Genomic DNA, 13,849 nt, shown 5'->3' with positions numbered 1-13,849 from the left:
AATGAAGCGAGCTTCAATTCATCGTATAAGGCAAGGGTTCCCCAAATTTTCAGGCCACGACCCCCCAAAATAATCATATTTGAACTGGGGGGGGGGGCATATTTGAACTGGGGACCCCCACCCTGACAAGCAGCCCTTGCTCACAACGCTGAACAGGATCTGCTATTTTCACAACGTTTGCCTCGTTCTTGCGTAATATTTGACAATTTAGCCTATTCGGGATTAAAAAGGTCTCAAAAGTAATTAAATTGTAACTTTAGAAATGTGCAGATACCCTGTACACTCTTATACTGTATGTAATGTTGCACATGAAACTAATCATCTGGTAGTCTCGCGTGGCCAGACTGTTGCCTCCCACAATTTTCAAATGTTTCCGGTCACACAGTCTAGGACTCGGAAGCTCTGATCATGATTAAAATACACACCGGATGTTTTTTTCCTTTCTCTCTTGTCAAGCTGGTCACATGTCTGTAGTAGTGTTGCCATGTATGATTATTAGAAGCGACTTTGGTGTTGTTCTTCTGTAAAGTCGCTTGCAAAAATTGCATTTTCATTTTGGGCTTGTTTTTAAAAACAAAACATAAGAACAATTGACTAAGATATATCTGCATAGTAACCTAGCATCAATCGAACAAAGGTGACAAGAAGGGAGGGATGAGTGCTAGGGGGGTGAGGTGGAGTCTGAAGAGGTGAGTGCTAGGGGGGTGAGGTGGAGTCTGAAGAGGTGAGTGCTACGGGGGGTGAGGTGGAGTCTGAAGAGGTGAGTGCTAGGGGGGGTGAGGTGGAGTCTGAAGAGGTGAGTGCTAGGGGGTGAGGTGGAGTCTGAAGAGGTGAGTGCTAGGGGGGGTGAGGTGGAGTCTGAAGAGGTGAGTGCTAGGGGGTGAGGTGGAGTCTGAAGAGGTGAGTGCTAGGGGGGGTGAGGTGGAGTCTGAAGAGGTGAGTGCTAGGGGGGTGAGGTGGAGTCTGAAGAGGTGAGTGCTAGGGGGTGAGGTGGAGTCTGAAGAGGTGAGTGCTAGGGGGGGTGAGGTGGAGTCTGAAGAGGTGAGTGCTAGGGGGGGTGAGGTGGAGTCTGAAGAGGTGAGTGCTAGGGGGGGTGAGGTGGAGTCTGAAGAGGTGAGTGCTAGGGGGGGTGAGGTGGAGTCTGAAGAGGTGAGTGCTAGGGGGGGTGAGGTGGAGTCTGAAGAGGTGAGTGCTAGGGGGTGAGGTGGAGTCTGAAGAGGTGAGTGCTAGGGGGTGAGGTGGAGTCTGAAGAGGTGAGTGCTAGGGGGGGTGAGGTGGAGTCTGAAGAGGTGAGTGCTAGGGGGGGTGAGGTGGAGTCTGAAGAGGTGAGTGCTAGGGGGTGAGGTGGAGTCTGAAGAGGTGAGTGCTAGGGGGTGAGGTGGAGTCTGAAGAGGTGAGTGCTAGGGGGTGAGGTGGAGTCTGAAGAGGTGAGTCTCCAGAGTAGACTATCATGTACAATTGGGAGTGAGTGTGCAGTTCTGACTGCAATACGGAGTTTATTCCACAGTTTGGGAGCCTGGAGGGAGAATAGCGTAGGACGTGTGGAGGTCAAGTCCCCAGAACAAGACCTTTCCAACAGTGCAGTTGGTTGAGTTAATTTTCTCATTTCATGGATATTTCATGCCCAGGCATAGCTTCACAGAACCTTTAATATAACCTCTACTCTGAAAACAGGTTACATTAAAAGCAATTTTACCTGAGTAATAGAATTACTTACTTAACCCTGATGCCCCTATTTTGGGCATGTCGTTATGGGCCAAAATGTTTTGTATTCAGCATTTTGTGAAAGAGCTTTTAACCTATTAAACTTCAAATCATAATCTTATACATGATGATGCATCGTTATTATTTGATGTCTAGACCTGCTCCCAACATCTACATTATGAAAGTGCTGCTCGTACATAATAGAAACCCAACAGTCATGTGGCAGCACATGCCTGGGGCATGGAGTTCACATGTTCTATAGAAGCCTCTGGCATGGAGTTCACATGTTCTATAGAAGCCTCTGGCATGGAGTTCACATGTTGTAAGAGTTCTATAGAAGCCTGATGGAGGGGGGGAGAGAGAGAGAGAGAGAGAGAGAGAGAGACTGACAGACAGACAGACAGACAGACAGACAGACAGACAGACAGACAGACAGACAGACAGACAGACAGACAGACAGACAGACCAGCAGTGGTGGTAAGTAACTAAGTACATCGACGCGTTGTGAGCTTGTAGATCTGCTATTTTCTAATATTTAGTACTTTTACTTTTGGTACTTTAAGTACATTTTGATGCCAATACTTTTGTACTTTTACTCAAGTAAAATTTGAATTCTGGACTTTTACTTGTAACAGAGTATTTTTATATTGCAGTATTGGTGCTTTTACTTAAGTAAAACATTTGAGTACTTTTTCCACCACTGCAGACCAGTAGAGAGGCAAACAAGTAGACAGCTGCACTGTAGACCGGTTGATAGAGCGATTATTCCTAATGATTCAGCTTGTTATTGTTGCTGCAATGCTGAGAAACCAAAACCAAAGTATATTGCACTAGTTGTGTACTCGACTCGTGTATATGAGATGTAACAAGTAATAAACGCTGAATCTTGACTCATGCCTTCGACACTGACAGCGAGAACGTCAGAAAGTCAGAGCAGAAATTCCAAAAGAAATGATTTGACCTAAAAAACTAGAACTGTATACGAATCGTACATCATCTGGAGCAGAACAGTGTTATTAGCCCTCAGGTGGAGGGCGAGACACCGTGGAGCTGTCAGATATGGATAAAAGATTGGTGCAATAGTTGGAGACACTGCACTGTCAGGGGGGGGGGGGAGGGGCAGTAATATAATGGGATGGTAGAAGAATACATCTCAGATTGTACAAAATATGATTTGGGGACTATAAAGGGGAATGTTTGTGTACTATGTCTTTTTTATGTACGATTGACTTTGTCAGGTGGGTGTACACAGCAGTGATGGAAGAAGTACTGACATGTTTTACTTAAGTAAAAGTATCAATAACCTATTGTAGAAATACTCTGTTAGAAGTACAAGTCCAGTATTCAAAATGTACTTGAGTAAAAGTACAAAAGTATTGGCATCAAAATATACTTAAAGTACAAAGGTGCACATTATGCAGGTCCCGTTTCCAAATAGATAATAATAATAATAAATAATAATAATTTATAATAATAATATAATAATAAATGTACAAAAATCCTTTGAAATTAGCAGATCTACAAGCTCACAATGCGTCGCAAAGCGACGCATTGTGAGCTTGTAGATCGGCTATTTTCAAATTGGCAAAGCATATATAGGTCTGAAGTGGTTTCGTAATACTTTTCGTAAAAAGCAACTAGTAACTAAAGTATAATGGAGTAAAAGTACAATATTTGTATAATATATAAGTAAAATGATTAAGGAAATGCCACTGGGATTGGTATAAGATAGTCAAACAGAGTGCCCTCAGTGCCCTCAATACCCTCATACCTGTAGAACTACTTCTTCAAAGTGAGTGACACCCACAGCACTAGAGGGAGAGACCATGATCTGGTACCACCCAAATATAGAACAAACATGGGGGAGTTCTCATTCTACTGCTCTGCCACTAAAATGTGGACTGCCCTGACACCATCTGATTTAGTAAAAAGTTACAGGTTGCTCAGAATAAAGCGGCTCGTCTGGCACTAGGATGTTCATTCAGGACAAGTATTAGCTATATGCATGAACATCTGGCATGGCTAATGGTTGAACAGAAATTATCGGTGAGTCTTCTAATGCTACTGCAGAACATTACCAGCACCAATAAGCCGTCTAGCTTGGCTCACCAGTTACAAATGACGTCTGAACATGGGTATAACACCAGAGGAGCAGCTTCTGGTAACATAAGAACAAAAACAGCACCAAAAACACATTTTCTAAAACTCACTGAGTGGTATATATAGGTCAATAGAACTCTGGAATTCTCTGCCCAAAAACATCTTATCTACAATCCATAACCAAATGACTTTCAAAAATTACATCAAGAGATATCTTGCCAAGCAACTTGTCAAGTATGTAAATGTTATTTGTGTATTTGTTTAATTTGACTGGACTGTTTGATTTGATGTTTATAATGTTAATTTGACTTTTTGTAGTCTTTTAATTATGTATTTTTACTCGTATTTGTATTTTTAGTTGTACATTTGTATTGTATTTGCTTTGTTCAGTTCCCCAGGAAGACTAGAGGCTCATGCATGTGTCTCTAATGGGGATACTTTAATAAACATAAACCACAATGGAAAGAAACACATCAACAACCTCTTGCACTTTCTCCCCAAAACTGTGCCGCTCAGCTTCTGGCTCCTACAAGGTCAGTGGAGGTCAACCTTCAGCCTCCACTGGCTCTCCATTAACGTCACACTCCTGGTTCCTTCACGTGGTTCCAAGCCTCCACGTCACCACCAGTCAGTCTACTGATCTGTCAGACCTCGTCAATCTACTGTACAACACGCTGCAATGCAACCCTCAGCCTCCCGGCTGGAACCAGCGCTATACAGGCTGCTGGCCACGGGAGGTCAGGACTTCATTTAAGCTGCTCCGCAGCTTTGGAACACAATCCCAGACTTTAGCCGACTCTCCTTTATTTTGTATTTATTTCCTTATTGCAAACTCCATGTCTAGGTTGACGTTTATATTCAGTTCAACTCGAGGTCTCTAGCCTTTTAAAATAACACTCTTTTTATTCTGCTTGCACACCTGCAATAAGCCGACATGACTTGTTGGGGAAAAAGTAGCCAAACGCATTTCAGCACCACAGGGAATGGACAGCGAAGGTCTCTCTCTCTCTCTCTCTCTCTCTCTCTCTCTCTCTCTCTCTCTCTCTCTCTCTCTCTCTCTCTCTCTCTCTCTCTCTCTCTCTCTCCTCTCTCTCTCCTCTCTCTCTCTCTCTCTCTCTCTCTCTCACTCTCTCTCTCTCTCTCTCTCTCTCTCTCTCTCTCTCTGATCTACAAGCTCACAACGTGTCGCAGTGGCAACGCGTTGTGAGCTTGTAGATCGGCTATTTTCAGAGCGCAATACCCGAGTGCAACCAAAACATAAAATGACTTGTCTTTTGGTTCTACTAGATCTCTTCTCCACTCGTCCCTCCCTAACATTTCAGTCTAGTTTTTATTTGTTGACGGAATTGTCAATATATTTAGTCTTAGTTTTAGTCATCATAGTCGAATAAGAGGTCTGGCCTTGGACGAATAGTTTTCGTCAGTAACAAAAGGTAGTCGACGAACATTTTTCGTCATAGTTTTAGTCAATGAATCAACACTGGCTGGCAGGAAGCAAAGGCCCAGGCCCAGAAGAGAGTGAGATGCCCCTCAACGGGGTAAAAAGAGGATTAAGTACAAAGTAAGTGACCCTACCTTATCGTTGACCAGCAGCTCGATGGGGTTGTTGCCCCACTCGATGAGGACGATCTCGTTGGCTTGGCCCGGCACGCCGTAGGAGAATGGCGTTCCTATGCCCGGACTGGCGCTGGACTTGAGCCACATGCACACGGTGAAGGCGTACATCTCCGGCAAGCTCTTCTTGATGCGTCCGTACAGGTAGTTGGTGCGCAGAGACAGAGACACCTTGAAGTCCTCGGGGGACTTGAATGCGTTGTTACCTGTTTTGACGACAAAAACATGACAAGTTAATGTTGTCACCTTGCTAAAACTATGAACTATGTCATTTCTTTCAGAAAACATAAGAATTGCTGTGTTCACACTGGCAGACGCAAAGCTACAGGCAACCATTCACTTTCAATGGAAGCGAGCCACATGAAGATACAAAGCTACAGGCAACCATTCATTTTCAATGGAAGCGAGCCACATGAAAATTACAAAGCTACACCCAACGTTTTATAGCTGCTACAAAATCTTCAAAGCTACACTCCAAGCAGAGCTGGATTCAACTGCAGCTACAAAGGTACAAAACCAACCAAGTGTTGTTTAACCATTTCCACCCAACTTCTCTCTTCACGCAATGTCTGCTTGTACCCTAGTTTCATTAACCCCAGGCTTTACATGTTCCTTAATATTTTTCCTCGTTCGTCTGACGCATTATATCTTTTGAAGCTGCCGGTGTGAACGTAGCATATCGTTGTTGTCGGGCAGAGACCTCTTATCTCCACATTTTAACGTATTGATTTTTTCCCGTAAATTATTGCCCTACTTGATCGTACTACAGCGTCACACAAAAGTATTTATTTCGATCTGCTATTCGATCTGCTATTTCTTTTGGACATATGAGGTTTCTACCCGACAGAGATATAAGCCCTATTTTGTACTTAATTATTAAATTATCAGAAATAGCTGCAATAACAAATTTAAGCAAGCAAAACAGTATTAACAAGAGGCTTGTTGTGACTAAGCAACAACTACACTGGATTTAACGGAACAGAGGTTGTTTCCCCCCCTGAAAGTGGAGCGTTTTGGACATACAAGGTTTTCCACCTGATTTGCAGCATCTTGCGTCCAAGGCCAGACCTCACATATTCTTATTATTTCATTATTGTAAACCTGCTGCTAAGAGGCATACAGTAATATGCAGCCAGTTGTTACTGTGGCTGTATAACCATGGCAACAGGAGTACTCGTGTTTGTGTGCGTGCTATTGTGTGTGTGTGAGTGAAGTGTGTGTGTGTGCGTGTGCGTGTGTGTGTGTGTGTGTTTTGTTTGGAAATGGTTTTATGCATAACAACTGATTTCCTTTTCAGTAACGCTTTTAGGAATTAGGAAAAGATTCAGGTTGTGTTTAGGTTATCGCGTTAGGCATGTAGGGGGTTGGCCGGGGGTTTGGAATTATTCCTGATTCATACTTAGTTGCAGGCCAACTTCTAGGGCTGGGTCACGATTACAAATGTAAGTAGACGATTAATTGTCACTCAAATAATTGCGATCAACGATTGAATTGTGTGTCGTCGGCCATTGTGTGATTTAATATGTGGCAGATATGACAAATAACTGAAATATAAAAAAAAAAAATATATATTATATATATATATATATATAGACATATTTAATAATTTAAACGAAGTGACGCGTTGTAAGCTTGAAGAAGTGTGAACATGTATTCGACATAGAAACGATTATGCAAAAATAATTGCGATTAGACGATCATGTCATAATTGTGACAGGCCTACCAACGTTGTCCTCTGAAAGCAGCCGATAGATCTTGTAGATCTGCTATTTTCAGCGGACGACACTGGCGCTATATACAACTACAACTCATGCTTTAGGATGAAGGTTAAAAAGAAATCGGTTAAAAATGGCATTTATAAAAAAACGCAATCCTAAAAAATCCTAATGTCCTCACAAGTATAGCAACACAAATGTGTGCGTATACGTGCGTGCGTGTTTGTTCTCTTTTCCGACTGGGTCTCCAGAGATGGTCCCCCCCCACACCCCCCCCTCCCCCTTCCCCCTCCAGATCTAACATTATTATTCTGTTTCTTGTAGATCTGCCTTCCATGTCTCTGTGGTGTCTCTCTCTCTCTCTCTCTGCTCTCATGATCTGCCTTTAGCCCATTCAATCCGGAGAAATCATCTGTGTCATTTTTAGATGTCTTTGGCCATTCAAAAATAGCAGATATACAAGCTCATAGCGCAGCACCGAGTGCCGCACTTTGAGCTTGTAGATCTGCATTTTTTTTTCTTTTCGTGAAAATGTGTGCAAATCCTTGAATATATATATTTTACTCAACTCAAATCTTTGCTTCTGGGGGGTCCCTGCAACAACATATTTTGAGATGGCGTCCACAGCCAAATAGCCTACAGTACATGTCATTTTGGGGGTCCTTGAAAAAGGTTTGATAACCACTGATATAGCATACTTTTTTTTAAGACATTTGTAGAATCCCCAGAAGCAAATAATTGAGTTAAAAAAAAGATTTGCACAGATTTTCACGATTTATCAAAAACAGCAGATCTACAAGCTCGTAGATGAGCTTGTAGATCTGCAAATCTTTGAATAGCCAAAGAAATCTAAAATGACTCGGACGCAGTTCCCGGTCTTAATGGGTTAAAAAAAAGAGAGACAAAAATCCACTAGTTTTTTTCCTCTCTGCCTCTCTCGCTTCTTACTGATGTCAGAAACAAACCTCCACACTGCCCTACTTTATCACCCCCCGTTTCATTCCCTTTTTTATATCTTCATTTAGCCTTTATTTAATCAGGAGATTAAATATCTCTTTTTTTACAAGTGAGTTCTCCGGAACAAGACAAGACGAGCAAATCAGCACATTAAAGCATTGATTGGAAGCAAAACTAGTTTAGGAGATTAAAAGTTAAAAAGCATTTCTTTTTTTTACAAACAAACCATTAAAAAACTATATCAATCAGGGGAATCATTAAAAAGGAGCTAAAAACAAAAGTCAGTATAAAACAGATTAACTGGGGAAACAGACGGGCTGATTTGTCTGCCTCCCAAAAACATCTAACGATGCATGGTTCTGTAGGATTTTAATCACTTTGCACTTTGTTCTAAGCCAGTGCTTCTCAAAGTGGGGTCCAGGGGTCCTTGTGGGCGGGGGTCCACTTAACCATAATATACACAGGCTATTTGAAAATAGCAGATCTACAAGCAGAACATATTTTAACAGCACAAATCTTGGGGTGGGACAGGGTGGGACGGGGGTCCCTGGCACAGAGCAATTTTAGATGGGGGTCCGCAGTCAAATATGCATATTAATTTGGGCGTCCTTCACACGAAAACGTTTGAGAACCACTCTTCTAAGCTGTGGGAGCAGGGTGATCTACAAGCTCACAGCTATCAATGCATGGAATCTCTGCGCGCGTGCATTCAGAGCGGGCGCATGTGTCCGTGTATCTCGAGAACCTTCTACCGGTCGGCTTCAAAACTCCCGCTGGGAGTGTGCAGGCTGAGGACCCGAGGGAGTGCCGGACCCGAGGGAGCGCCGCGCCCGCTGTGAAGCGGTTCAGCTGATCTCCAGAAAATATCTATAAATCCACTGATCCCCGTATATGGAGATCCCTGATGTCATCAAGATGACATCATAGCACTGACGTCATACAGTAGATGTGTGCTTCTGGATCCCACCGCAGTGCTAGGAAGACCCACTGTGATTGGCCCAGTAGTCGCTGTGATCGACAGTTGTTCCTATACCGAGCGTTTTTGCAACTATGGCTAAACCTAACCTTAAGCCTAACCCTAACCTCAGTAAAACTATACCTAAACCTAACCTTAAGCCTAACCCTAACCTCAGTAAAACTATACCTAGACCTAACCTTAAGCCTAACCCTAACCTCAGTGAAACTATACCTAAACCTAACCTTAAGCCTAACCCTAACCTCAGTAAAACTATACCTAAACCTAACCTTAAGCCTAACCCTAACCTCAGTAAAACTATACCTAAACCTAACCTTAAGCCTAACCCTAACCTCAGTCAAACTATACCTAAACTTAAGCCTAACCCTAACCTCAGTCAAACTATACCTAAACCTAACCTTAATCCTAACCCTAACCTCAGTAAAACTATAGCTAAACCTAACCTTAATCCTAACCTCAGTAAAACTATGCCTGCCAGGAAGCCAATCAGACACAGGTAGGGCGGGTCTATGGGTGGGTCTTCCTATAACCTTGGTGGATTCCATAAATTTGCGTCATAGACTGGCCTCCTGCACTAAGTACTCCGACGTCTTCATTTTTACAGAGTGACTTTACAGTAAGCAAGGTAAACACATACATCTTAATGCATAGAGACAGTGTAATGTCTCAGTAATCTAGGATCACAGGTAAACCAAGAACCAAGCAGTCAGTCTAAAACAATATCAAAATATCAAAACATTATAATTTGTTCAATATATATATATAGAAACTATAGGATGCCAGGTAAACAAATTAACCTAGCATCTGTCTAATATGCTATCTAAACTACATTTATTATACTCTACCATAGAGATTGGACAAAATTACATTGTATTCATTATAAAAAGATTACATATAGTGAGGCTTTAACCAAGTGGTTAAAGCTGGTCACTTTCAAAATGTTTTGTAATGTTGAAATGAAAATAGCAGACATGTCAAGCTCACATCGTGACACGTTCGCAGCTTGTAGATCAGCTATTTGATTCATTTTGAAAGTTAAAGTGGTTTAGCCTGCGGATAACTATGGAACCAATGAAAAGTATTAACAAAGAGCTTCTGACTTATAACTACAGTACAATTCATTGGAACACAGGGTCTTTTTTAAAAGGTGTTTGGAAATAGTTTTCCACCCAGCAACATTCTTCTTTCTTATTTTAATAACAACAAAACATGCTGCATAATATTTGAAGTCTAGTCCTTGGCCCCCAGACGCTGCCTGCAAAATGAATCGTTTCCCTGGTCTTGTGCTGCAGAATTAGACAACTTGACAACAACCAAACAAGTTTCCTTCGGAACGCTACAGATGTTCTGCGTCTATCACAGCGCTGCTGGGACCAGGGTTTGTTTATGAGGGACCTGTCAAGACGCCTTTGATTCAAAGCGAGACAGAAAGATCAGAAATAATGCATGAAGGCAGCAAGGCTACAGGAGATAAAATGATATTCATAAGTGGTCCCATGTGTTAATGTTGTCTGAATGGCTGTTAACATCTGCTAAAGTGGGTTATGTTATATGTATCAAGAGAGCGGCCGATATGGCGTGGGACAATACATCATCTAAAAAAGAAATACGATTCCCAAGTCTCCTCCTGGCTTTGTGTCCTTGAGCAAGACACTGAACCCCGAATATATATATATATATATATATACTTATATATACATAATTATTCTTTTACGTTTGGGTGCACCATTTGTACACACTATATGTCATTACATCTAGTGTTGTCGATACCAACAGGGTATATTGTATATTGAAGCTATACAACTCAGAAAGGGATCATGAATTATCCTCCACACCAAGGAGCAGAAAAGCTTAGTCCTTGAATCCCAAACAAAGACTCTCACTGTTTGTCTTTTCAGATCATTTGGTTTGTGTTGGAGTCTCACAACTCCCCTGTTTCCCCAATAAAGTGTGTTCCGCTTCAGACCAACTTTCCTTGTTGACGTTGCATTGTCAGGGATTTAGTGCTGGAACGGGCTCTGCTGCTCTCATGGGCAGTAATGGAAAGTAACTACCGTAAGTAACTTTTGGTTTTGTGGTTGGTTGGTGTGTGTGTGTGTGTGTGTGTGTGTGTGTGTGTGTGTGTGTGTGTGTGTGTGTGTGTGTGTGTGTGTGTGTGTGTGTGTGTGTGTGTGTGTGTGTGGGGTAATATGTAACAATGTTCTGCCGTCTAGTAACTGTTGTTACTAAACAGCAGTTTTCCTATTGTCAAACTGCATTGGCAGTGTTTATGTCCTTTGTACAACACACACACACACACACACACACACACACACACACACACACACACACACACACACACACACACACACACACACACACACACACACACACACACACACACACACACACACACACACACACACACACACACACACGGCTGTGATCTCAGTCCTTACTCCTCTCTAGTTCAGTAATCCTCTCTAGCAGTGAGTTGAGTGTTCACTCTATAAGTACAGTACTGGAGTACATACTTACTTTAACTTTAACTTTACTTACTCCTCTCCAGTCCATACATTTTCTGAGCCACAGCACTCACTCCCCTCCACTCCATTAATGTACTAAGTTACAGACAGTACTCACTCCTCTCCACTCCATTAATGTACTAAGTTACAGTACTCACTCCTCTCCAGTCCATTAATGTACTAAGTTACAGTACTCACTCCTCTCCAGTCCATTAATGTACTAAGTTACAGTACTCACTCCTCTCCAGTCCATTAATGCACTAAGTTACAGTACTCACTCCTCTCCAGTCCATTAATGTACTAAGTTACAGTACTCACTCCTCTCCAGTCCATTAATGCACTAAGTTACAGTACTCACTCCTCTCCAGTCCATTAATGTACTAAGTTACAGTACTCACTCCTCTCCAGTCCATTAATGCACTAAGTCAGTGGTTCTCAAACTTTTTCGTGCCAAGGACCCCAAAATGTATATGTATGTGGCCGCGGACCCCCACTTGAGAATATATTTTGTCAGAGACCCCCAGAAGCAAAGATTTGTGTTAAAAATGTTTGCCTTAAAAAAAAAAAACTGCACACATTTTCAAGATTTTTCAAAAATAGCAGATCTACAAGCTCATAGCGCGGCACTCGGTGCCGCGCTATGAGCTTGTAGATCTGCAATTTTTGAATAGCCAAAGTATAAAATATTGATAAAGGGGTTAAAATGATTGTGACACAATGATTGTGACACCCCCGGGGGACCCCACTTTGAGAACCAATGTATTAAGTGACGGATACTCACTCCTCTCCAGCTCAGTGATCCTCTCCAGCAGGGAGGTCAGGGTCTGCTCGGTGCGGTGGCGGTGCGCCGCCGTCTCGTTGTACAGCTGGCTCTTCTCCTCCTCCAGGTCGGCCACCTTGCGGAGGAGCTGGCTCTCTAGCGCCCCCAGGCGCTGGCGCAGCAGCTCGCGCAGCTCCGCCGGCAGCGGGGACAGAGCTGATGACGCGCCTCCTCCTACTCCTCCTCCTCCTCCTCCTCCTCCTCCACCTGCTCCTACTCCTCCTCCTGCTCCTCCGCCCAGCGACGATGAGGCGTTGGCACCGCCGGGCAGACGCAACAACTGTTGCTGCTGGCAAGGGGAGACAACGATAACGGAAAGACAGTCAGTTTTGTGTGTGCGTTAACTAGGGCTGGGACTTTAACTCTTTGACTGCCAGAGTATTTTCATAAAGTACTCCCCCAGTGCCAGCAATTTTCGTGTTTTTTTATTTTTATATTTTGAATTTTTCTCATGAAAATAATTTAAGGGGACATAATGTAAAGACCCAGCACAAATACGCCACTAGAGAGCAGCACATGACTGCTTGATCAGGTCGTTGGGTCTCTCTCACCCTTCTTGATAGATTAGACAGGGAAAAACATGAAAACGGAAGTGACGTCGTCCCAGATTGTTTTGATCGCCAAAATTACGATGTGATACACGACGGCGATGACTGATCGTCACCCAGACCATAGATTATAGAAGAGAAACTGTCCGTTTGTCCGTCATACCGTGTGAAAGACCGTTTATTTACCTATTTTGGACGAAAATGACTGGGGAAAAGAATCAAAAACCGGAAACGGAATCCAGGTCATGAAACCGGATGCAGATGTCCGTGAAGTAAGTCTAACTCGAGAATAACATTGAATATTAAGCAGCATAGCGCAATCAGAGATTAAACAATGAACGCGCGTCCAGCGCGTCGAACGCGTCGACGGCCAACTGGACAAAGTAGCACTTGACGCGTTATCGCGTCGTCCGCAGTCAAAGAGTTAACTGATTCATTTTTCATTAATTCATTACAGAAAATTAACGCGATTAAAAGAAATTACGCATTTTAATCGCGCTTAGTTTTTGCACCACGGAACCTTTCTCACTGGACGAGTTTTCAGGCGTACCGAACATACCGGTGCACCAAGTCCGGTGGTCTGTTTATTATTTTGGCGAAGGATATTGAGGGAGAGTTGGACTGAAGGGGTCTATCTTATTTGTATTTTTTAAATAAATATGGACTAATTAAATTGTTGGTAGTGTTATGGCAACGGAGAGTTTTGTTTTTGTTAGTCTGGTTTGTTCATACAGGATATTGGACAATAAGGACAATCAAGACATCTTTATTTGTATTTCTCCTAATGGTCAGGGTTTCCACTGTTCTGGAATGTACTTGAAAGTATTGTATTGTGTTTTACTTGTGCTTGAGTTTACAGAAGGTCCTTGAATTTATATAGGCTACCTGAATCAGTGAATATATTACTAAAA

At 42.6% G+C, this 13,849-nt stretch overlaps 1 protein-coding gene across 1 annotated transcript in view; it reads right to left on the bottom strand.

Moving 5' to 3' along the window:
- The window catches only part of nptx2a (neuronal pentraxin 2a), a gene marked incomplete at both ends in the record, with an annotated part of 59,680 nt that overhangs the window by 29,046 nt on the left and 16,785 nt on the right, over positions 1-13,849 (bottom strand). Inside the window, 2 exons of the mRNA XM_080448117.1 lie at positions 5,380-5,624; positions 12,352-12,676. Coding sequence (XP_080304243.1) covers positions 5,380-5,624; positions 12,352-12,676 — 570 coding nt within the window. The remainder of the gene's footprint in view (positions 1-5,379; positions 5,625-12,351; positions 12,677-13,849) is intronic.

This window comes from Gymnoscopelus braueri (assembly GCF_963280865.1).
Source record: "Gymnoscopelus braueri genome assembly, chromosome: 13".
NCBI lineage: Eukaryota > Metazoa > Chordata > Actinopteri > Myctophiformes > Myctophidae > Gymnoscopelus > Gymnoscopelus braueri.
Note: the sequence above shows the minus strand (reverse complement) of the source record. Positions and strands in the feature narration are given on the sequence as shown.